Source organism: Salmo salar, chromosome 09, assembly GCF_965601325.2.
Source record: "Salmo salar chromosome 09, fSalSal1, whole genome shotgun sequence".
Classification (NCBI taxonomy): Eukaryota; Metazoa; Chordata; class Actinopteri; order Salmoniformes; family Salmonidae; genus Salmo; species Salmo salar.
The window spans coordinates 83,525,899-83,552,127 of NC_138299.1; the positions used below are offsets into that span (position 1 = coordinate 83,525,899).

The 26,229-nt window shown below is 42.9% G+C and overlaps 1 protein-coding gene across 9 annotated transcripts in view; it reads right to left on the minus strand.

Moving 5' to 3' along the window:
* LOC106611981 (mitogen-activated protein kinase kinase kinase kinase 4) overlaps positions 1-22,817 on the minus strand; it is a 144,278-nt gene extending 121,461 nt beyond the window's left edge. For all 9 annotated transcript variants that reach the window (XR_006771060.2, XM_045724060.2, XM_045724063.2 and 6 more), the window contains exons 1-2: positions 22,616-22,817; positions 21,999-22,064 (exon numbers count right to left, since the gene is read on the minus strand). Coding sequence is in view for 8 of the 9 variants with exons in the window: in XM_045724060.2 (XP_045580016.1) it covers positions 21,999-22,064; positions 22,616-22,672 (123 nt within the window). In the remaining variant the exon portion in view is untranslated. The remainder of the gene's footprint in view (positions 1-21,998; positions 22,065-22,615) is intronic.
* Between the last annotated feature and the right edge of the window lie 3,412 nt (positions 22,818-26,229).

The following is a 26,229-nucleotide window of genomic DNA, read 5'->3' on the forward strand; positions in this document are numbered from 1 at the left end:
CTGCACTGTTACACAATATGCAAGTCTACGTAACCGCAGTCTTGCACATCCACAGAAATGGGGGATCCTTACTCACTCACATATGTGATTACAATCCGATCCACAGATTGGCTTGAAATAAAACCCTAGCCTGGGTACAGTATTATTGCTACACTCCTAGAAAAAAGGGTTCCAAAAGAGTTCTTCAGCTGTCTACATAGGAAACCCTTTTTTGGTTCCAGGTAGAACACTTTTGGGTTTCAGGTAGAACCCTTTTAGGTTCCATGTCAATCTGGAACTAAAAAAGGTTCTTCAAAGGATTCTCCTATGGGGACAACCCAATAACCCTTTCTATGTTCTAGGTAGCATCTTTTTTTGTAAGAGTGTACTGTACATGTTGCAATAAAATAGAAAAAAACAAGCAAAAAGCAGTGCCTTTGAGTATAAGCATGTGTATTGCTATTTCCTGTATTGCTATTTGCCTGCCCATGTTATCTGTACGTACAGAACCAGTCAAAAGTTTAGACACACCTACTCAGCTTCATAAGGTAGTCACCTGGAATGCATTTCAATTAACAGGTGTGCATTGTTAAAAGTTCATTTGTGGAATTTATTTCCTTCTTAATGCGTTTGAGCCAATCAGTTGTGTTGTGACAAGGTAGGGGCAGTATACAGAAGGTAGCTCTATTTGGTAAAAGACCAAGTCCATATTATGGCAAGAACAGCTCAAATAAGCAAAGAGAAACAACAGTAAATTATTACTTTAAGATATGAAGGTCAGTCAATGCCAAAAATTTCAACTTTGTATGTTTCTTCAAGTGCAGTAGCAAAAACCATCAAGCGCTTTGATGAAACTGGCTCTCATGAGGATCATTAGAGTTAACTGTACCTCATATTGCAGCACAAATAAATGCAGCACAAATAAATACTTGAACAGAGTTCAAGTAACAGACACATCTCAACATCAACTGTTCAGAGGAGACTGCGTGAATCACAGACAGTGTATTGCTGCAAAGAAACCACTACTAAAGGACACCAATAATAAGAAGAGACTTGCTTGGGCCAAGAAACACAAGCAATGGACATTAGACCGGTGGAAATCTGTCCTGGTCTGATGAGTCCAAATTTGAGATTTCTGGTTCCAACCGCTGTGTCTTTGTGAGATGCAGAGTAGGAGAACGGATGATCTCTGCATGTACGGTTCCCACCATGAAGCATGGAGGAAGAGGCGTGATGGTGTGGGGGTGCTTTGCTGGTGACACTGTCTGTTATTTATTTAGAATTCAAGGCACACTTAAACAGCATGGCTACCACAGCATTCTGTGTGTGCTGCATCAGATAACCTGGCCTGCACAATCATCCGACTTCAACCCAATTTAAATGGTTTGGGATGAGTTAGACCGCAGAGTGAAAGGAAAGCAGCCAATAAGTGCTCAGCATATGTGGGAACTCCTTCAAGACAGTTGTAAAAGCATTCCTCATGAAGCTGGTTGAGAGAATGTCAAGAGTGTGCAAAGCTGGCATCAAGGCAAATGGTGGCTACTTTGAAGAATCTAAAATATATTTGGATTTGTTTAACAGTTTTTTGGTTACTACATGATTCCATGTGTTATTTTATTCCATATGTGATTCCATATACAATTAACACACTGCCCTTTCCCACCTGGACAAAAGGAACACGTATGTGAGAATGCTGTTAATTGACTACAACTCAGCTTTCAACACCATAGTGCCCACAAAGCTCATCACTAAGCTAAGGACCCTGGGACTAAACACCTCCCTCTGCAACTGGATTCTGGACTTCCTGACGGGCTACCCCCAGGTGGTAAGGGTAGGCAACAACATGTCTGCCACGCTGATCCTCAACACTGCAGCCCCTCAGGGGTGTATGCTTAGTCCCCTCCTGTACTCCCTGTTCGCCCACGACTGCGTGGCCAAACACAACTCCAACACCATCATTATGTTTGCTGACGACACAACAGTGGAAGACCTGATCACCGACAATGACGAGACAGCGTATAGGGAGGTGGTCAGAGACCAGGCAGTGTGGTGCCAGGACAACAACCTCTCCCTCAATGTGAGCAAGACAAAGGATTGTGGACTCCAGGAAAAGGAGGGACGAATATGCCCCCATTAACATCAACAGAGCTGTAGTAGAGTGGGTCGAGAGTTTAAAGTTCCTTGGTGTCCACATCACCAATGAACTTTCATGGTCCAAACACACCAAGACAGTCGTGAAGAGGCCATGGCAACACCTTTTCCCCCCATCACCACCTGGTATGGCAACTGCACGGCATCTGACCTTAAGGCCAACAGCGAGTAGTGCGTACGCCCAGTACATAACTGGAGCCAAACTTCCTGCCATCCAGGACCTATATACCAGGTGGTGTCAGAGGAAAGACCCAAAAATTGTCAAAGACTCCAGTCACCCAAGTCATAGACTGTTCTCTCTGCTACCGCATGGCAAGCGGTACCGGAGCGCCAAGTCTAGGACCAAAAGGCTCCGTAACAGCTTCTACCCCAAAGCCATGAGACTTCTGAACAAATAATCAAATGGCCACTCTGACTATTTACATTGACACCCCCCCATTAGTTTTTTTACACTGTTACTACCAGCTGTTCAATATCTATGCATAGTCACTTCACCCCTACCTACATTAACAAATTACCTCAACTAACCTGTACCCCAGCACATTGAGTCGGTACAAGTACCCCCTGTATATAGCCTCGTTATTGTTATTTTATTGTGTTACTTTTTAATACTTTTTTACTTTGGTTTATTTGGTAAATATTTTATGAACTCTTTCTTGAACTGCACTGTTGATTAAGGGCTTGTAAGCATTTCACGATAAGGTCTACCTGTTGTATTCGGCGGATGTGACAAATAAAGTTTGATTTGATTTCATAGTTTTGATGTCTTCACTATTATTCTACAATGTAGAAAATAATACAATTAAAGAAAAACCCTTGATTGAGTAGGTGTGTCCAAACTTTTGACTGGTACTGTACTGTTGGGCATCAATATGAGTAGAGACTAGAGTGTTTGGTGGTTGGGCAGACAGCAGCAGGCCACACCATGTGAACAGAACTCTGAAGTAGACACTCAGCACCAGGTTCAATCAGGATGTGGGCCGGGGTTCCCCACGAGCACAGGCAGGAGTTAAAATGGCCACAGCTTCCTCTGCCAGAACAGCAGAGTGAGAGAGCAAGCACACATGGAAAATAACAAGACCTCATCTAATCGAATTGGATTAAAATCTGATTCTCCATTACAATAACAATGGGCTGAAAACTGTTGGGCCAATGACCATATACAAACAATAGAGTTCTAGGCAAATCAGATTTTTAACAAATGTTTTACAAAATTACAAATGTCTATTTCTTCTGTTAAAAATATATTAGTCACAAGAGGGATTGTGGCACATTCTTGCTTTGACCAAAATTATTTCTTAAACGTTAAGGCTGGCTGTGGTCCATTGCCACAGGCTATTTTCAAAGGGAAACAATTGAAGTTAGTTAATAAACGGGAAAAATGCTTTTAGTGGTCAGACAATTCACCAATAGTTGTGGGCAAGCAATGCAAGGTAGAGTATTTTTTTTTTACAATATACGGATGTAGGATCTTAATTTGATCACTCTTTTGTTGCTGAGAATTTTACTACACTGCAGGAAATGCAAACTTGTAGTGTATTTGAGTTTTTAAGTCTTGTAAAGGTTGTAATTTCCACTTGGAAAATTCAGACTTGATTTGCTCTAACAAACAAATGTATCAGCCACTACAAAAATGTTCATTCATAATAATCCACATAATATTTAACATTTCCTGTTGCTGCAGGATTATTTTCTTGCTTGCAAACTGGCTCAAATGAAGATCCTACATCTGTAGGGGAATAATTCCTAGTGTTAGTGGGATATGATACATTGAGACCTTGAACACGCAGTAGGACATACAGTAGGACAATAGTTATAGGTCTCACTCTCACGGAATCACTGCAGAAGTAGCAGATCATTTGATTTCCCATTTCTAAATGCTTATTTTAGTGTGCCAGCAAATCCTTTGGATAACATTTCAGACTAACATGTTCAAAAACAAGCATAGCAATTCGACACATACAACAACACAGAGTTACACATGGAATAAACAAAACATAAAGTCAATAATACTATAGAACAAAAGAAAACAAAAGGTCTAAATACAGTGAGTGCAAATGAGGTAAGTTAAGGCAATAAATAGGCCATGGTGGCGAAGTAATTACAATATAGCAATTAAACACTGGAATGGTAGATGTGCAGAAGATGAATGTGCAAGTAGAGATACTGGGGTGCAAAGGAGCAAGATAAATAAATACAGTATGGGGATGAGGTAGGTAGATAGATGGGCTGTTTACAGATGGGCTATGTACAGGTGCAGTGATCTGTGAGCTGCTCTGACAGCTGGTGCTTAAAGCTAGTGAGGGAGATATGAGTCTCCAGCTTCAGAGATTTTTGCAGTTCGAACCAGTCATTGGCAGCAGAGAACTGGAAGGAAAGGCGGCCAAAGGAAGAATTGGCTTTGGGGGTGACCAGTGAGATATACCTGCTGGAGCGCATGCTACGAGTGGGTGCTGCTATGGTAACCAGTGAGCTGAGATAAGGCGGGGCTTTACCTAGCAGAGACTTGTAGATAACCTATAGCCAGTGGGTTTGGCGACGAGTATGAAGCGAGGGCCAACCAACGAGAGCGTACAGGTTGCAATGGTGGGTAGTGTATGGGGCTTTGGTGACAAAACGGATGGCACTGTGATAGACTGCATCCAGTTTGTTGAGTAGAGTGTTGGAGGCTATTTTATAGATGACATCACCGAAGTCGAGGATCGGTAGGATGGTCAGTTTTACGAGGGTGTGTTTGGCAGCATGAGTGAAGGATGCTTTGTTGCGATATAGGAAGCCGATTCTAGATTTGACTTTGGATTGGAGATGCTTAATGTGAGTCTGGAAGGAGAGTTTACAGTCTAACCAGACACCCAGGTATTTGTAGTTGTCCACGTATTCTAAGTCAGAGCTGTCCAGAGTAGTGATGCTGGACAGGCGAGCAGGTGCGGGCAGTGATCGATTGAATAGCATGCATTTAGTTTTACCTGCGTTAAAGAGCAGTTGGAGGCCACGGAAGGAGAGTTGTATGGCATTGAAGCTCGTCTGGAGGTTAGTTAACACAATGTCCAAAGAGGGGCCAGAAGTACACAGAATGGTGTCGTCTGCGTAGAGGTGGATCAGAGAATCACCAGCAGCAAGAGCAACATCATTGATGTATACAGAGAAGAGAGTCGGCCCGAGAATTTAACCCTGTGGCACACCCATAGAGACTGCCAGAGGTCCGGACAACAGGCCCTCCGATTTGACACACTGAACTCTATCAGAGAAGTAGTTGGTAAACCAGGCGAGGCAATCATTTGAGAAACGAAGGCTGTCGAGTCTGCCAATAAGAATGTGGTGATTGACAAAGTCGAAAGCTTTGGCCAGGTCGATGAATATGGCAGCACAGTAATGTCTCTTATCGATGGTGGTTATGATGTCGTTTAGGATCTTGAGCGTGGCTGAGGTGCACCCATGACCAGCTCTGAAACCAGATTGCATAGCGGAGAAGGTACGTTGGGATTCGAAATGGTTTGTAATCTGTTTGTTAACTTGCCGTTCAAAGACCTTAGAAAGACAGGGTAGGATAGATATAGGTCTGTAGCAGTTTGGGTCTAGAGTGTCACCCCCTTTGAAGAGGGGGATGACCACGGCAGCTTTCCAATCTTTGGGAATCTCAGACGATACGAAAGAGAGGTTGAACAGGCTAGTAATAGGGGTTGCATCAATTTCAGCAGATCATTTTAGAAAGAAAGGGTCCGGAATGTCTAGCCCGGCTGATTTGTATGGTTCCAGATTTTGCAGCTCTTTCAGAACATCAGCTATCTGGATTTGGGTGAAGGAGAAATGGTGGGGGCTTTGGCAGGTTGCTGTGGAGGGTGCCGGGCAGTTGACCGGGGTAGGGGTAGCCAGGTGGAAAGCATGGCCAGGCGTAGAGAAATGCTTATTGAAATTCTCAATTATAGTGGATTTATCGGTGGTAACAGTGTTTCCTAGCCTCAGAGCAGTAGGCAGCTGGGAGGAGGTGCTCTTATTCTCCATGGACTTACAGTGTCCCAGAACTTTTTTGAGTTAGTACTACAGGATGCAAATTTCTGTTTGAAAAAGCTAGCCTTAGCTTTTCTAACTGCCTGTGTATATTTGTTCCTAACTTTCCTGAAAAGTTGCATATCACGGGGGCTATTCGATGCTAATGCAGAATGCCACAGGATGTTTTTGTGCTGGTCAAGGGCAGACAGGTCTGGAGTGAACCAAGGACTATATCTATTCCTAGTTCTACATTTTTGGAGTGGGGCATGCTTATTTAAGATGGTGAGGAAGGCACTTTTAAAGAATAGCCAGGCATCATCTACTGACGGGTTGAGGTCAATGTCATTCCAGGATACCCCGGCCATGTCGATTAGAAAGGCCTGCTTGCAGAATTGTTTTAGGGAGCGTTTGACAGTGATGAGGGGTGGTCGTTTGGTCGCAGACCCATTACGGATGCAGGCAATGAGGCAGTGATCGCTGAGATCTTGATTGAAAACAGCAGAGGTGTATTTGGAGGGCGAGTTAGTTAGGATGACATCTATGAGGGTGCCCGTGTTTACGAATATGGGGTTGTACCTGGTAGGTTCATTGATAATTTGTGTGAGATTGAGGGCATTGAGCTTAGATTGTAGGATGGCCGGGGTGTTAAGCATGTCCAAGTTTAGGTCACCTAGTAACACGAGCCCAGAAGATAGATGGGGGGCAATCAATTCACATATGGTATTGAGGGGACAGCTGGGGGCAGAGGGAGGTCTATAGCAAGCGGCAACAGTGAGAGACTTGTTTCTGGAAAGGTGAATTTTTAGAAGTAGAAGCTCGAATTGTTTGGGTACAGACTTGGATAGTAATACAGAACTCTGCAGGCTATCTTTGCAGTAGATTGCAACACTGCCCCCTTTGGCAGTTCTATCTTGGTGGAAAATGTTATAGTTAGCGATGGAGACTTCAGGGTTTTTGGTGGTTTTCCTAAGCCAGGACTCAGACATGGCTAAGACATCCGGGTTGGCAGAGTGTGCTAAAGCATTGAGTAAAGCAAACTTAGGTAGTAGGCTTCTAATGTTAACATGCATGAAACCAAGGCTTTTATGGTTACAGAAGTCAACAAATGAGAGCACCTGGGGAGTGGGAGTGGAGCTAGGCACTGCAGGACCTGGATTAACCTCCACATCACTAGAGGAACAGAGCAGAAGTAGGATAAGGGTACGGCTAAAGGCTATACGAACTGGCCGTCTAGCACGTTTGGAACAGAGAGTAAAAGGAGCAGGTTTCTGGGCACGATAGCATAGATTCAAGGCATAGTGTACAGACAAAGGTATGGTATGATGTGAGTACATTAGAGGTAAACTTAGGCATTGAGTAATGATGAGAGAGATATAGTCCCTGGAGACGTTTAAACCAGGTGATGTCATTGCATATGTAGTAGGTGGAACAACATGGTTGGTTAAGGCATATTGAGCAGGGCTAGCGGCTCTACAGTGAAATAAGACAGTAATCACTAACCAGGACAGTAATGGACGAGGCATATTGATATTAGAGAGACGCATGAGTAGCCAAGAGAACATATGGGTCCAGTGATTGGTTGGGCTGACTGGGGACACGGCGATTCAGACAGTTAGCAGGCCGATGCTAACAAGCTAACAGTTAGTAGGCCGGGGCTAAACAAGCTAGCAATTACCAGACCGGGGCTGGCAAGCTAGCAGTTAGCAGACCGGGTTAGCAAGCAAGCAGTTGGCAGACTGGGGCTAGCAGTTAGCAGACCGGGGCAGGCAAGCTAGCAGTTAGCAGACCGGGGCTAGCAAGTTAGCCTTTAGGGGACGTCGCAAATGGGGGTAAGTCTGTTTTTGCCTCTTCGTGCGGTGACGTCGATAGACCAGTCGTGGAATTAGTAGGCTTCCAAGTAGCTCTAGATAGCTAGCAGGCCGGTTAGCAGAATGGGCCTTCAGCGGACATCGCGCCTGAGGGGCCTGTTGGAATCCTCGGGCAGTTTATGTCGGTATTCCAGTCGTAGAGGATCGGCGGGGTTCCGTGCCCCGTACCGGCAGTAGAATGAGTCCGGATATTGTAGCCCAGGAGTGGGCTTCGGTGGTAGCACAGGAGCCCTGGCCGAGCTAGCTTCAGGCTAATTGGTGCTTGCTCTGGGATGGAAACGCTAGCCGGGAGTAGTCACCCGGGATTGCAGTTAGCTAGTTGCGAAGATCCAGATGAAAATGTTCCGAGTTTGTGATAGGAATCCGGGGATATGGGGAAAAAAATATATACAATTATAATAGGTCCGTTATGCTCTGGTTTGAGTCACGTTGTTCGAACTGGCGAGAGCATTCCGAGCTAAAGGTTAGCTGATGACCGCTAGCAATGGTTTGCTGACTGATAGCTGGTAGGTAGTTAGCTGGCTAGCTTCAGTTGAGGGATTCCAGATCAGAAGTAAATAGAAATACTTTTGAAAAAAACAGATCCACGCCACATTGGGTGATGCGGGTTGCAGGAGAGTATTTAGAAGTTGAGGTTTAGGAAAATATTTTAAAAAGATATGCGAAGAAAAAGATGTAAAAAGATATATACAAGGGACACGACAGGACAAAGACGCCATCTTGGAAATCTTATTTGACAGATAATGAGTGCAAGCATGTGCACATGATCCAAAGCAGGCCATAAAGAGACTGCATGAGAGAGATGAGAGCACATTCCTCCTGCTGATCAAAGGAGACGAGAGAGAAAAGAGCAAACTGTCCACTAATCAGCCCGCGGCTCAAACCCCTTCAACCTCTTCAGCATTCCACACAGCACACAGTGAGCCTGCTCTCTCTGAAACACATTCAATTTGTGGGGGGGAGGCATTGCAAAAATCACATTCTCCATTCTAATAAAGAGACACTCAAGTCAGAGTTTCCCCTAGGATTTTTTTCAGCACTGGTGGAAAAGCTAGTGTATGGGGTTGGGGTAGTGGTAGTGGGCGTGGCCAATGGCGTGCTCTCCAACCTAAAATTTTAGAGGCCATTCTCTTGGCCACAGATACAAAGATGTTATGTTTTAAAGCTACAATATGCAACTTTTTGAGAGACATGACCAAATTCACATAGAAATGTGAGTTATAGATTTTTAATTCCGTTGAAAGCAAGTCTAGGAATCGGTAGATCTGTTCTATGTGTGCTATTTCTATGCTTCCCGTTCTGAAGTTTCGTTTTTGAGTCTTTTCCTTTCGGTTTTGTACACCAGCTTCAAACACCGGTTTAGATGATACAATGATTCTCTACACAATGACAGCTTATTTTGTCACATAAACTGAAATTAGGCAAACTATAACCAGGAAAATGGTAGAGCGATTTCTGCATAGTGCTTCCTTAAAACTAATTTCCTGCAATTCTACACATGAGAAAATATTATAGTTTTAAAGCTACACTATATATACAAAAGTATGTGACACCCCTTCAAATGAGTGGATTCGGCTATTTCAGCCACACCAATTTCTGACAGGTGTATAAAATCGAGCACATAGCCATGTAATCTCCATAGACAAACATTGGCAGTAGAATGACCTTACTGAAGAATTCAATGAATTTCAACGTGTCACTGTCATAGGATGCCACCTTTCCAACAAGTCAGTTCATCAAATTTCTGCCCTGCAAGAGCTGCCCCGGTCAAATCAAATTTTATTGGTCACATACACATGGTTAGCAGATGTTAATGCGAGTGTAGCGAAATGCATGTGCTCCCTCTGCTGTTTCCTGCAGTCCATGATCATCTCCTTTGTTTTGTTGACGTTGAGTGAGAGGTTATTTTCCTGACACCACACTCCGAGGGCCCTCACCTCCTCCCTGTAGGCTGTCTCATCGTTGTTGGTAATCAAGCCTACCACTGTAGTGTCGTCTGCAAACTTGATGATTGAGTTGGAGGCGTGCATGACCACACAGTCATGGGTGAACAGGGAGTACAGGAGAGGGCTGAGAATGCACCCTTGTGGGGCCCCAGTGTTGAAGATAAGCGGGGTGGAGATGTTGTTTCCTACCTCCACCACCTGGGGGCGGCCCGTCAGAAAGTCCAGGACCCATTTGCACAGGGCGGGGTCGAGACCCAGTGTCTCAAGCTTAATGATGAGTTTGGAGGGTACTATGGTGTTGAATGCTGAGCTGTAGTCAATGAACAACATTCTTACATAGATATTCCTCTTGTCCAAATGGGATAGGGCAGTGTGCAGTGTGATGGCGAATGCATCGTCTGTGGACCTATTGGGGCGGTAAGGAAATTGGAGTGGGTCTAGGGTATCAGGTAGGGTGGAGGTGATATGATCCTTGACTAGTCTCTCAAAGCACTTCATGATGACAGAGGTGAGTGCTACGGGGCGATAGTCATTTAGTTCAGTTACCTTAGCTTTCTTGGGAACAGGAACAATGGTGGCCAACTTGAAGCATGTGGGGACAGCAGACTGGGATAGGGATTGATTGAATATGTCCATAAACACACCAGCCAGCTGGTCTGCACATGCTCTGAGGACGCGGCTAGGGATGCTGTCTGGGCCGGCAGCCCTGCGAGGGTTAACACGTTTAAATGTATTACTCACGTCGGCCATGGAGAAGGAGAGCCCACAGTCTTTGGTAGCGGGCCATGTCGGTGGCATTGAATTGTCCTCAAAGCGTGCAAAGAAGTTGTTTAATTTGTCTGGGAGCAAGACGTCCGCGACGGGGCTGGTTTTCTTTTTGTAATCCGTGATTGTCTGTAGACCCTGCCACATATTTCTCGTGGCTGAGCCATTGAATTGCGACTCTATTTTGTCTCTATACTGACGCTTTGCTTGTTTTATTGCCTTGCAGAGGGAATACCTACACTGTTTGTATTTGGTCATGTTTCCAGTCGCCTTGCCATGATTAAATGCGGTGGTTCGCACTTTCAGTTTTACGCGAATGCTGCCATCAATCCACGGTTTCTGATTAGGGAAGGTTTTAATTGTCACAGTGGGAACAACATCTCTAATGCACTTCCTAATAAACTCACTCACCGAGTTAGCGTATACGTCGATGTTATTGTCTGAGGCTACCCGGAACATATCCCAGTCCACGTGATTGAAGCAATCTTGAAGCGTGGAATCCAATTGGTCAGACCAGCATTGGACAGACCTAAGCATGGGCGTTTCCTGTTTTAGTTTATGCCTATAGGAGGGGAGCAACAAGATGGAGTCATGGTCAGATTTGCCGAAAGGAGGGCCATGTATGCATCGCAGAAGTTAGAATAACAGTGGTCCAGAGTTTTGCTCTAGCGGGTACAGCAATCAATGTGCTGGTAGAATTTAGTTAGCCTTGTTCTCAAATTAGCTTTGTTAAAATCCTCAGCTACAATAAATGCAGCCTCAGGATATATAGTTTCCAGTTTACATAGAGTCCAGTGAAGTTCTTTCAGGGCCGTCGAGGTATCTGTTGGGGGGGGTATACACGGCTGTGACTATAATCAAAGAGAATTCTCTTGGGAGATAATGCGGTCTGCATTTGATTGTAAGGAATTCTAGTTCAGGTGAACAAAAGGACTTAAGTTCCTGTATGAGTCGTAGATCATGAGTCGTTGATCATGAGACATACACCCCCACCCTTCCTCTTACCAGAGAGATGTTTATTTCTGTCGGCGAGACGCATGAAGAAACCTGGTGGCTGTACCGACTCTGACAACATATCCCGAGTGAGCCATGTTTCCATGAAACAGAGAATGTTACAATCTCTGATGTGTCTCTGGAAGGCAACCCCTGCCCTAATTTCGTCCACCTTGTTGTCTAGAGACTGGATATTGGCGAGTAGTATGCTCAGAAGCGGTGGATGGTGTGCTCGCCTTCTAAGTCTGACCAGGAGGCCACTCCGTCTGCCTTTCCTGCGGTGACGACGTTGTTTTGGGTCGGCCTCTGGGATTAGATCCAATGTTTAGGGTGGATGTCCGAACAAAGGATCCGCTTCGGCAAAGTTGTATTCCTGGTCATAATGTTGGTAAATTGATGTCGCTCTTATATCCAACAGTTCTTCCCATCTGTATGTAATAACACTTAAGATTTTCTGGGCTAACCATGTAAGAAATAATACATAAAAATACAAATTACTGCATAGTTTCCTAAGGATGTGAAGCGAGGCGACCATCTCTGTCTGCGCAATCTTGCATCATGTAAGATGCAAGATGGCAACTGTAAGACCTGTTATTATGAAGTGGAAATGTCTAGGAGCAACAACAGCTCAGCTGCGAAGTGGTAGGTCACACAAGCTCAGAGAACGGGATCGCAGAGTGCTGAAGCGCATAGTCCGTAAAAATCATCTGTCCTCGGTTGCAACACTTCCAAACTGCCCCTAGAAGCAATGTCAGCACAAGAACTGTTCGTTGGGAGCTTCATAAAATGGGTTTCCATGGCCGAGCAGTCGCACACAAGCCTAAGATCACCATGCGAAGTGTCGGCTGGAGTGGTGTAAAGCTCGCGCCATTGGACTCTGGAGCAGTGGAAACGTGTTCTCTGGAGTGATGAATCACTCTTCACCATCTCGCAGTCCGATGGACTAATCTGGGTTCGGCAGATGCCAGGAGAACGCTACCAGCCCCAATGCATAGTGCCAACTATAACATTTGGTGGAGAAAGAATAATGGTCTGGGACTGTTTTTCGGGCTAGGCCCCTTAGTTCCAGTGAAGGGAAATCTTAACACTACAGCACATTTGTGGTAACAGTTTGGGGAAGGCCCAAATGATCTAATCTCATGCAATGAACCTCTCATCACAATACACTTCTTATCCACAACCTAGTAGTGTTGATAGAAGTGCCACTGCCTTTCTTCTGATGGAAATCTGCTGTTTATCATTCACTACTTCATGTTTTTCTGCCTGTCATTAGATACAATGTGAAAGGGGGAGAGAGGGGCTTTGCAGTATGGTTAGGGAATAATGAGGAAATCCCCTTTTGGACAGAAATAGCTCAGCGAGAGACCGGCTGCCCTTTCCACACCTCCCGCTGAGGGTAGGGTTTAGGGTTATTACCCAGTACTAGGGTTGGACAGTATCCAGATTTTCATACCATCAAACCATTTCTGTACAATACTGGGGTATGCGGTATTACTGGAAGTGCATACAAGGGGTACTATAAAAAAAAGCTATATATACAGTTGAAGTCGGAAGTTTACATACACTTTGGTTGGAGTCATTAAAACTAGTTTTTCAACCACTCCATACATTTCTTGTTAACAAACTATAGTTTTGGCAAGTCGGTTAGGACATCTACTTTGTGCATGACACAAGTCATTTTTCCAACAATTGTTTACAGACAGATTATTTTTCTTATAATTCTCTGTATCACAATTCCAGTGGGTCAGAAGTTTACATACCCTAAGTTGACTGTGCCTTTAAACAGCTTGGAAATTCCAGAAAATGATGTCATCGCTTTAGAAGCTTCTGATAGGCTAATTTACATAATTTGAGTCAATTGGAGGTCTACCTGTGGATGTATTTCAAGGCCTACCTTCAAACTCAGTGCCCCTTTGCTTGACATCATGAGAAAATAAAAAGAAATCAGCCAAGACCTCTGAGTTTTTTGTTAGACCTCCACAAGTCTGGTTCATCCTTGGGAGCAATTTCCAGACACCTGAAGGTACCACGTTCATCTGTACAAACAATAGACGCAAGTATAAACACCATGGGACCACACAGCCGCCATACCGCTCAGGAAGGAGATGCGTTCTGTGTCCTAGAGATGAACGTACTTGTGCGAAAAGTGCAAATCAATCCCAGAACAACAGCAAAGGACCTTGTGAAGATGCTGGAGGAAACAGGTACAAAAGTATCTATATCCACAGTAAAACCAGTCCTATATCAACATAATCTGATAGGCCGCTCAGCAAGGAAGAAGCCACTGCTCCAAAACCGCCATAAAAAAGCCAGACTACGGTTTGCAGCTGCACATGGGGACAAAGATCGTACTTTTTGTAGAAATGTCCTCTGGTCTGATGAAACAAAAATAGAACTGTTTGGCCATAATGGCCATCGTTATGTTTGAGGAAAAGGGGAAGGCTTGCAAGCCGAAGAACACCATCCCAACCGTGAAGCACGGGGGTGGCAGCATCATGTGTGGGGGTGCTTTGCTGCAGGAGGGACTGGTGCACTACACAAAATAATGAGGTAGAAAAATGATGTGGATATATTGAAGCAACATCTCAAGACATCAATCAGGAAGTTAAAGCTTGGTCGCAAATGGGTCTTCCAAATGGACAAGCATACTCCCAAAGTTGTGGCAAAATGGCTTAAGGACAACAAAGTCAAGGTATTGGAGTGGCCATCACAAAGCCCTGACCTCAATCCCATAGAAAATTGGTGGGCAGAACTGAAAAAGTGTGTGCGAGCGATGCCGAGGCCAAGAAAACCTGACTCAGTTACACCAGCTCTGTCAGGAGGAATGGGCCAAAATTCACCCAACTTATTGTGGGAAGCTTGTGGAAGGCTACCCGAAACATTTGACCCAAGTTAAACAATTTAAAGGCAATGCTACCAAATACTAATTGAGTGTATGTAAACTTCTGACCCACTGGGAATGTGATGAAATAAATATAAGCTGAAATAAATTATTCTCTCTCCTATTATTCTGACATTTCACATTCTTAAAATAAATAAATAAATAAATAAATATATATTAGTTTACATTTTTATATATATGCACAAAACAATTTAGGCAACAGGGATCTTGATCCAGGAGATGATTGAATGTCTCTGCTGTAACCAAGAAGCTTGATCTTGACATCCAATCACTTACCTAGCAAGTTAGCAAACCAAATGCATAACTGGAGCCCTAAGCTGGATAAATTTATTTGACACATCTTAGATTTCTTATACACTGAACAAAAGTCTAAACACAACATGTAAAGTGATTGGTCCCATGTTTCAGGAGATTAAATAAAAGATTGCAGACATTTCTCTCAAATGGACAAATTTGTTTACATCCCTGTTAGTGACCATTTCTCCTTTGCCAAGATAATCCCTCCACCTGACAGGTATGGCGTATCAAGAAGCTGATTAAACAGCATGATCATTCTACAGGTGCACCTTGTGCTGGGGATAATAAAAGGCCACTGTAATATGTGCAGTTTTGTCACACAACATAATGCCACAGATGTCTCAAGTTTTGAGGGGGCGTGCAATTAGAATGCATACTGCAGGAATGTCCACCAGAGCTGTTGCCAGAGAATTGAATGTTAATTTCTCTACCATAAGCAACCTCTAACTTTGTTTTTGAAAATTTGGTAGTACATCCAACTGGCCTCACATTCGCAGACCAAGTATATGGCGTTGTGTGGGCAAGTGGTTTGCTGATGTCAACATTGTGAACAGAGTTCCACATTGTGGAGGTGGGGTTATGGTATGGGCATACATAAGCTACAGACAACAAACACAATTGCAATTTATCAATGGCAATTTCAAATTACAGACGAAATCCTAAACCCATTGTCGTGCCATTCATCCCCCGCCATCACCTCATGTTTCAGCATGATAATGCACAGCCCCATGTCGCAAGGATCTGTACACAATTCCTGGAAGCTGAAAATGTCCCAGTTCTTCCATGGCCTGCATACTCACCAGACATGTCACCCATTGAGCATGTTTTGGATGCATTGGATCGACGTGTACGACAGCGTGTTCCAGTTCCCCCTAATATCCAATAACTTCGCACAGCCATTGAAGAGGAGCGGGACATCATTCCATAGGCCACAATCAACAGCATGATCAACTCTATGCGAAGGAGATGCGTTGCGCTGCATGAGGCAAATAGTGGTCACACCAGATACTGACTGATTTTCTGATCCACGCCCCTACCATATCTGTATTCCTAGTCATGTGAAATCAATAGATTAGGGCCTAATGAATTTATATTCATTGACTGATTTCCTTATGAAAGGGTATATTGCCCAACACCTACCCACTACTACAGTTCCTACCCCGCGGGCATGGGGGGGCCTTCTCCCATTCCCTACCCAAACACAGGCCTACTCGGTAGCTGCATCCCAAATGGCACCCTTTTCCCTATGGGCCCTGGTCAAATGTAGTGCACTAAATAGGGAATAGAGTACCATTCGTGACGCATCCAGTGAGCCCACATCTCAACACCAGGACGGGGCCCATCCATGTCTCTTTCTCAGAGCTGAGGGGACTGGGATACAGTAACGCCAACAGATCCAGTGGTTTGAACAGCGGCTGAGGTTCAGAAATCAATTTCCTCTCCCTGGCTGCTCTGTGATGATTCCCAACATACTGGAACTTTCTCAATATCTGACCTGAGAGGCACGCAAGTGACGACGCCTCTCCAGTAGAGGTCGACCGATTATGATTTTTCAACGCCGATACTAATACCGGTCATTGGAGGACCAAAAAAAAGCCGATACCGATTAATCGGCCGATTGTTTTTTGTTTATTTGTAATAATGACAATTACAATAATACTGAATGAACACTTTTATTTTAACTTAATATAATACAAACATAAAATCAATTTAGTCTCAAATAAATAATGAAACATGTTCAATATGGTTTAAATAATGCAAAAACAAAGTGTTGGAGAAGAAAGTAAAAGTGCAATATGTGCCATGTAAGAAAGCTAACTTTTAAGTTCCTTGCTCAGAACATGAGAACATATGAAAGCTGGTGGTTCATTTTAACATGAGTCTTCAATATTCCCAGGTAAGAAGTTTGAGGTTATAGTTATTATAGGAATTATAGGACTATTTCTCTCTATACGATTTGTATTTCATATACCTTTGACTATTGGATGTTCTTATAGGCACTTTAGTATTGCCAGTGTAACAGTATAGCTTCCGTCCCTCTCCTCGCTCCTACCTGGGCTCGAACCAGGAACACATCGACAACAGCCACCCTCGAAGCAGCGTTACCCATGCTGAGCAAGGCGAACAACTACTCCAAGTCTCAGAGCGAGTGACGTTTGAAACGCTATTAGCGCGCACCCGCTAACTAGCTAGCCATTTCACACCAGCCTAATCTTGGGAGTTGATAGGCTTGAAGTCATAAACAGCGCAATGCTTGAAGAGCTGCTGGCAAAACGCACGAAAGTGCTGTTTGAATGAATGCTTACGTGCCTGCTGCTGCCTACCACCGCTCAGTCAGACTGCTCTATCAAATCATAGACATAATTATAACATAATAACACACAGAAATATGAGCCTTTGGTCATTAATATGGTCGAATCCGGAAACTATCATCTCGAAAACCAAACGTTTTTCCTTTCAGTGATATACGGAACCTAACCGTATTTTATCTAATGGGTAGCATCCCTAAGTCTAAATATTCCTGTTACATTGCACAACCTTCAATGTTATGTCATAATTACGTAAAATTCTGACAAATTAGTTTGCAACAAGCCAAGCGGCCTAAACTGTTGCATATACCCTGACTCTGCGTGCAATGAATGCAGGAGAAACGACACAATTTCACCTGGTTAATATTGCCTGCTAACCTGGATTTCTTTTAGCTAAATATGCAGGTTTAAAAATATATACTTCTGTGTATTGATTTTAAGAAAGGCATTGATGTTTATGGTTAGGTACAGTCGTGCAACGATTGTGCTTTTTTCGCAAATGAGCTTTTGTTAAATCATCCCCCGTTTGGCGAAGTCGGCTGTCTTTGTTAGGAAGAAATAGTCTTCACAGTTCGCAACGAGCCAGGCAGCCCAAACTGCTGCAAATACCCTGACTCTGTTGCAAGAGAAGTGACACATTTTCCCTAGTTAAAAGAAATTCATGTTAGCAGGCAATATTAACTAAATATGCAGGTTTAAAAATATATACTTGTGTATTGATTTTAAGAAAGGCATTGATGTTTATGGTTGGAGCAACGTGTACCTAAGCGATTATATGCAACGCAGGACAGGCTAGATAAACTAGTAATATCATCAACCATGTGTAGTTAACTAGTGATTATGATTGATTGTTTTTTATAAGATAAGTTTAATGCTAGCTAGCAACTTACCTTGGCTTCTTACTGCATTCGCGTAACAGGCATGCTCCTCGTGGAGTGCAATGTAAAGCAGGTGGTTAGAGCGTTGGACTAGTTAACCGTAAGGTTGCAAGATTGAATCCCCGAGCTGACAAGGTAAAAATCTATCGTTCTGCCGCTGAACAAGGCGTTAACCCACCGTTCCTAGGCCGTCATTGAAAATAAGAATGTGTTCTTAACTGACTTGCCTAGTTAAATAAAGAAAAAAAAAAAAAAAAAGAATCGGCCAAATCGGCGACCAAAAATACCGATTTGCGATTGTTATGAAAACTTGAAATCGGCCCTAATTAATCGGCCATTCCGATTAATCGGTCGACCTCTACTCTCCAGTGCTGCTCTGTCGCTGCAGTGCTAGCCTAGCTTTAACCATGCCCGACCTCACTAATGCTCTTGTGGCTGAATGGAAGCAAGTCCCCGCAGCAATGTTCCAACATCTAGTGGAAAGCCTTCCCAGAAGAGTGGAGGCTGTTATAGCAGCAAAAGGGGGACCAACTCCATATTAATACCCATGATTTTGGAATGAGATGTTCGACGTGCAGGTGTCCATATACTTTTGGTCATGTAGTGTATTTAAATGATATTGAAATCAATTTCATGTTATTCAATTGAGTTTTATTTAGCTATTTGGCTACTTTATTTTGCTATTTTGCCTCAATATATTTCATGGTGTAGCCTAACATATATGCAATGATGTGCCAAATCTTGATTTAGTGCATTATTATAGGGTAAGCATTAGAATAAGCCTCAATATTTGCAGCCATAGGTGATAATATCTCTAGGAGCTGATCCGTCGTCAGTTTTGTGGAATAATTCTAATGTTAAGGTAAGATTTGAATGGAGAAAGCTGACCCAGAGTAGCGCTCCCTTTCTTTCGACGACACACTTAGCGAACATTCTCTCTGCATGGTGTTTTGGGAAACACATGTTACATCTTTGGCAGATGTAGGAAAGATGCATCGTTAAAACACTCATAAGCCTAAGTTCCATCGCTATTGGGAAACCGGGCCCTGGACTGTTTTTTGTTTTCTCAGCCTGACAGTAATTGTCACGTCTAAAAGATTCAGCATGGAACAAAACTGTGGCATGGATCAGACATCTGCACTGAAACCCCAAGGGGATTGATGAATAAAACCAAGACTTCAGACTGTACTGTAAAACAAGATGTGCTGCCTTCAGAACAGGCCCAATAAACAATTTCAAAATCAATATTTTCCACAGACGCACATTCCCTTTGACGTTCTGTTTTCAGAACGGATCAATTGTAGAGGAGAAAAACAAAAAAGAATACGATTTTGAGAACACTATGACCCCTTTGACCACTGTGAGCAACGTGACCACTATGACCATTATGACCACTATGACCACTGTGACCACTATGACCACTATGACCACTATGACCACTATGACCACTGTGAGCAACGTGACCACTATGACCATTATGACCACTATGACCACTGTGACCACTATGACCACTATGACCACTATGACCACTGTGACCACTATGACCACTATGACCATTATGACCATTATGACCACTATGACCACTATGACCACTATGACCACTATGACCATTATGACCACTATGACCACTATGACCACTGTGACCACTATGACCACTATGACCATTATGACCATTATGACCATTATGACCACTATGACCACCTTGACCACTGTGACCACTATGACCACTATGACCATTATGACTACTGTGACCATTATGACCACTATGACCACTATGACCACTGTGACCATTATGACCACTATGACCATTATGACCACTATGACCATTATGACCACTGTGACCATTATGACCACTGTGACCACTATGACCATTATGACCACTATGACCATTATGACCACTGTGACCATTATGACCACTATGACCATTATGACCACTGTGACCATTATGACCACTGTGACCATTATGACCACTGTGACCACTGTGAGCAATGCCCTCTACCTGTCTGGAGACAACTTCCTCTACTGTACTAATGAATCTGGGCTGGAGAAGACAACCACTACCTCATGTTTCTCAACAATGTCAACAACTTATGCAAGTACATGGTATGATAAACCACTGATTTGTTATACCACTTCAAAATAAATCTGTTATTATTAAGGCTTTATTGTGTAATAACTACAGTACATAATTATTTTTGAGTGACGCCCACCACCTTCCTTAGACTATTCATGTGAAATAAAGAGATTCTGAATTACAGTGTGAAATACAAGAAACAATCTGCATTCATTCTCATTGCATGTAAACAATACATACAGTCAGTATGACCATGAAAATGAACACATTTGAAGGAAGTGTTTGGCTGGGTGATTAAAGTGTGCAGTATTACTGAACACACTTCTTGGTGTTCATATACACTGAGCTAACAAAACATTAGGAACACCTTCGTAATATTGAGTTATACACCCTTTTGCCCTCAGAACAGCCTCAATTCGTCGAGGCATGGACTCTACAAGGTGTCAAAAGCGTCCCACAGGGATGCTGGCCCATGTTGACTATAATGCTTCCCACAGTTGTGTCAAGTTTGCTGGATGTCCTTTGGGTGGTGGACCATTCTTGATACACACAGGAAAACGTTGAGTATGAAAAACCCAGCAGCGTTGCAGTTCTTGACACACTCAAACCAGTGTGCCCTGCACATATGACCATACCCTGTTCAAAGACACTTAAATATTTTGTCTTGCCTATTCAGCCTCTGAATGACACACATACACAATCCATGTCTCAATTGTCACAAGGCTTAAAAATCCTTCTTTAACCTGTCTCCTCCCTTTCATCTACACTGATTGAAGTGGATTTAACAAGTGACATCAATAAGGGATCATAGCTTTCACCTGGATTAACCTGGTTAGTCTATGTCCTGGAAAGAGCAGGTGTTCCTACTGTTTTGTTCACTGAGCGTATGCGACATAGAAATCGTTGACCTGAAGAATGACAAGGAATTTGGAATATGTGTGAAGTCACTGTTCCTGTTATAGGTCTGAAAGTGTGCACTGCACTGCACACAGAAGAGGAAAGAAGAGGAAGAAGCTGTCTGGCCACTAATGGCCAACTCTGACATTGATCCATATAACAGAAAATATATATTAAATTCAGGTGAGATTTTGACATGCTGTGTACTAGATTAACAACAGAGTTGACAGTCTATCTTTTCAGTTTGGAACTATGCTAACAGCTGTTTAGGGATTGATATTAACAGACAACCTTCTTGCACTTTTGAATATAAGTGGACAAAAATTGTGTGACATTAAAAAAGCTTTTATCATGTCATGTATTCTTGATCTCTTTTATGTTACACTGGCTCTTGACTGGGTTACCTTCTTGTAAATCAAAGGCTTGTGCAACCTAAGATATTCACCCAACTGCTAGCTCACACTCTGAGTTGACACATCTGTGAGAATGTGGCTAGCACCACTCGCTTTGCCGATCAAGCTAATTTAAATCACCTCAATGTTTTTTTAAAGAACCACAAACCATCACTGAAGATTTCAGTGATGCTGATTTCAATAAGGAAGTGGACTCCACCCAAGAGTGTTAAAGATGCTTGTGTTTGTAAGCTACTACACAGTGCATTTGTGTCGCCGTTTCTCTCACTCGCTTTTCTTACTTAGTAGTTAGTACTTTCATTAGAGCTACACCAAGTTTCACACTAACATCTGCTGTCAGCTGTAGTTGTGTTACTATATACATTTTCCCTTTCAACTTCAATTAAATATTGAGAGGGTGCCATCATGCAACGGTTACAGTGTATATTTTCAATATGCTCCTTTGAATGTCAATCATTCCAACTGACAACACATCTGCAATTGTAATCATGGTCAAAGACAAGAATAGGAGAGTAGGTCTGACATAAACTACAAACCTTGTAGACTTGCCCATATGTTCCATTTCCAACCACTTCTACCAGCTCAAATATGCCTGCAGGATCCTGAAACAAGAGGACAACATTACATTACTTCACATGAATTGAAAGGGCACAAACATAATAAATAAAGTCATTTTGAAAGCACCTGATCAGAATAATGTTGGACCTTTAGGTCATCACTTAAACGGAATATTGCATGGCATGGCTCCCTACAAGTGTGTTTAATTTGTTCACACTTGTACCATGCCAACACCATATTTCTACTGCATTATTATTGTAACTTAGACAACTTTACTTTTTTTAACTCAAGTTATTTTACCCCCAACCATTCAGTTGCTTATGAAACAGTTGGACATCTGACAAACCAAAAACATATTCACTTCTGAAAGCAAAACATGTACAGAAAATTGCATCAATGGTTTCATAATATTGTGACAGGAAAGCTCAAACAATTTGTTACAACGTTGCTCACTTTTTGTTACAATGTAGCTGACGTTTCCTCAAATGAATAGACTACAGCTTGAAACTTTTCAACCAACATCGACTGCGAAAATGTTTACACAAAAGTCAACCTACATTTCAATGAATTAGACATTGGCACAACTAGAACTCACCCTCAAAGCAGAGAGGTCAATATTGTCCAAACTTCGTGTAGTACAGTCTCGCGCCATAGCTTTGGTGTTGTCGGACAACTGCAACTAGAAAGAGGACATGTACTTGATTTTCCTAAAGTTAACGGTTACACCGTGTCAGTTCATATTGTATATCTGCTTCTGCAGCGAGTCTCACTAGCGACCAACACAGGAAACGTCTCATCCAGCGAAACCCGGAATATGGTGAGGAAGCTAGCCCCCCCTACTCTCCCCAAGAAAACCAAATTCGAAAAGTTCACTTTCTCCTCTGTTCAACGCAACATGCGCAAAATAACGTGTTGATTGTTCATGCCTTCAGTTATTTTTATCTCCATATAGTTTTACCAATTACATAATATACAGTAGTAGCCTAAGCCTAAACATGTATTACTATAATAACAACATTGTAAGAAAACGTCAACATCTGCATTATGAGAGATTGCCAAATCCAAATATAGAATAGTGATCTTGGCCTGCAGAGGGAAGAAATGATTGTCCCCTACAAAATGATTTATTGATCACTCTTTCACTTTAACATTTATATTTCATGTTTCTAAATATGTTGTTACTCATTAGTTGACAAAATGGTTAGCAAAAAAACATAAACTGTGAAATAGCAAAAGTAATTTACAACAGATTTAGCTGTTAAAATCAGCTTCAGTGCATTGCTATGCTGTTCCTCCAGCTCCTTCCTGACTGGCATTGCTATTCTTAATGAGTGACTCACATGGTTAACGATGACTAGTCTCTGTGACTGTGTCATTCTCCACACAGTGTGACCGGTAGCAGGAGCAGCCCAGGGTCTGTGGCAGCTGACCCCTGAACAGGACCACTGTGTAAGGTCCCAGAGGGCCCATTCTCTAGCCAGGACACAGACAATGCGGAACCATTATGAATTAGCAGAGAGTAATGTCTTATGTTATAAAGACATTCTTCTGTAAAGTTGAATTAGAGAATGAAAGAGAGTATGAGAGAGCAGGTTCTGTGTGTCTTAGAGTTTAAACATGGATGTTTTCACATACAGGGGTTCTAGCATTGTGGGAGTGAGTTTGACATTTATATTTTTATGGAGCCACCCCATTGCCTCTCTCTCTCCACTGCAGCCACCACATTGCCTCTCTCTCCACTGCAGCCACCCCATTGCCTCTCTCTCCACTGCAGCCACCACATTGCCTCTCTCTCCACTGCAGCCTCCCCATTGCCTCTCTCCCCACTGCAGCCACCGCATTGCCTCTCTCTCCACTGCAGCCACCACATTGCCTCTCTCTCCACTGCAGCCACCTCATTGCCTCTCTCTCCACTGCAGCCACCACATTGTCTCTCGCTCCACTGTAGACACCTATTGCGTCTCTCTCCACTGCAGCCCCCCCCCCCCATTGCCTCTCTCTCCACTGCACATAAAGCAACTGAAGTAGTACAACAATGCATTCCTGTAAAAATAAAAACACACTTCTACCATTCATTTCTCTATGAGTGGCATACTGCAATGATTCACAGGTTCTGGCAACCTTTCTGACTAACTCCAAAGCAAATCTTAGGGGGGTGCATGGGGGGAGGGTTAGGAGAATGGTCTGTATTCAAACGCCTCTTGAACTTCAGCCAGATGGTTCAACTTCTGCCAGTTGCTCTCATAATACAAACAGCCAACATATGCTGGCCCTGAGATTTTTCAACTGAGTGCCTGCCCCTGCCTGGATACAGACAGACAGACAGTGTAGTTATGATTTTTTTCCCCTGTTGTATTTGACAACTCTTCCACTGTTCAGCCACATGCCACATGCCACCAGTCTTAAACTGTCTCATAACCTATGACTTTTCACTGTTCAGTTTGCTACTGATGTGTCATAGATTACCAGTTATTCTAACATGGTTTCACTTGGTTGTGTCATGTTTGAGAGGATCCATTATTCTAGCATGGTTTCACTTGGATGTGTCATGTTTGATAGGACCCACTTTTCAACATGGTTTCACTTGGATGTGTCATGTTTGAGAGGACCCACTATTCCACATGGTTTCACTTTGCTGTCAAGTTTGAGAGGAGCCATTACTCTACATGGTTTCACTTGGATGTGCCATGTTTGAGTGGACCCATTATTCTACATGGTTTCACTTGGATGGGTCATGTTTGAGAGGACCCTTTATTCTACATGGTTTCACTTGGATGTGCAATGTTTGAGAGGACCCGTTATTATAGTACGGTTTTAATTGGATGTGTCATGTTTGAGAGGACCATTATTCTACATGGTTTAACTTGGCTGTCATGTTTGAGAGGAGACATTACTCTACATGGTTTCACTTGGGTGTGTTATGTTTGAGAGGACCCATTATTCTACATGGTTTCACTTGGATGTATCATGTTTGAGAGGAGCCATTATTCTACATGGTTTCACTTGGATGTGTCATGTTTGAGAGGAGCCATTACTCTACATGGTTTCACTTGGATGGGTCATGTTTGAGAGGATTCATTGTTCCAGCATGGTTTCACTTGGATGTGTCATGTATGAGAAGACTAATTGTTCTACATGGTTTCACTTCATTTCATCTTTGAGAGGAGCCATTGTTCTACATGGTTTCACATTGATGTGTCATGTTTGAGAGGAGCCATTACTCTACATGGTTTCACTTGGATGTGTCGTGTTTGAGAGGATTCATTTTGCCAGCATGGTTTCACTTGGATGGGTCATATTTGTGAGGACACATTATTTTAGCACGGTTTCACTTGGATGTGCCTGGTTTGAGAGGACCCATTATTCTACACGGTTTCACTTGGATGGGTCAAGTTTGAGAGGACCCACTTTTCTACATGGTTTCACTTGGATGTGTAATGTTTGAGAGGACCCATTATTCTACATGGTTTCAATTGGACGTCATGTTTAAAAGGGCCAATTATTCAACATAGTTTCACTTGGATGTGTCATGTTTGAGAGGAGAAATGATTCCAAATGGCTTCACTTTGATGGGTCATGTTTGAGAGGACACATTATTGTACATGGTTTCACTTGGATGTGTTACGTTTGAGAGGACACAGTTATTCTACATGGTTTCACTTGGCTGTATCATGTTTGAGAGGATCCATTATTCTAGCACAGTTTCACTTGGATGGGTTGTTTGAGAATATCCATTGTTATAGCATAGTTTCACTTGGATGGGTCACATTTGAGAGCATCCATTATTCTACATGGGTTCACTTGGATGTGTCATGTTTGAGAGGACCCATTATTAAAGCACGGTTTAAATTGGATGTGTCATGTTAGAGAGGACCCAATATTCTACATGGTTTCACTTGGATGTGTCATGTTTGAGAGGATCCATTATTCTACAGGGTTTCACTTGGATGTGTTTCGTTTGAGAGGACACAGTTATTCTACATGGTTTCACTTGGCTGTATCATGTTTGAGAGGATCCATTGTTGCAGCATGGTTTCACTTGGATGGGTCATAATTCAGAGGACTAATTATTCTAGCACGGTTTCACTTGCATGTGCTATGTTTGAGAGGACTCAGTTATTCTACATGGTTTTAAAAGGATGGGTCGTGTTTGAGAGGACCCATTATTCTTCATGGTTTCACTTGGATGTCATGTTTGAGAGGACACAT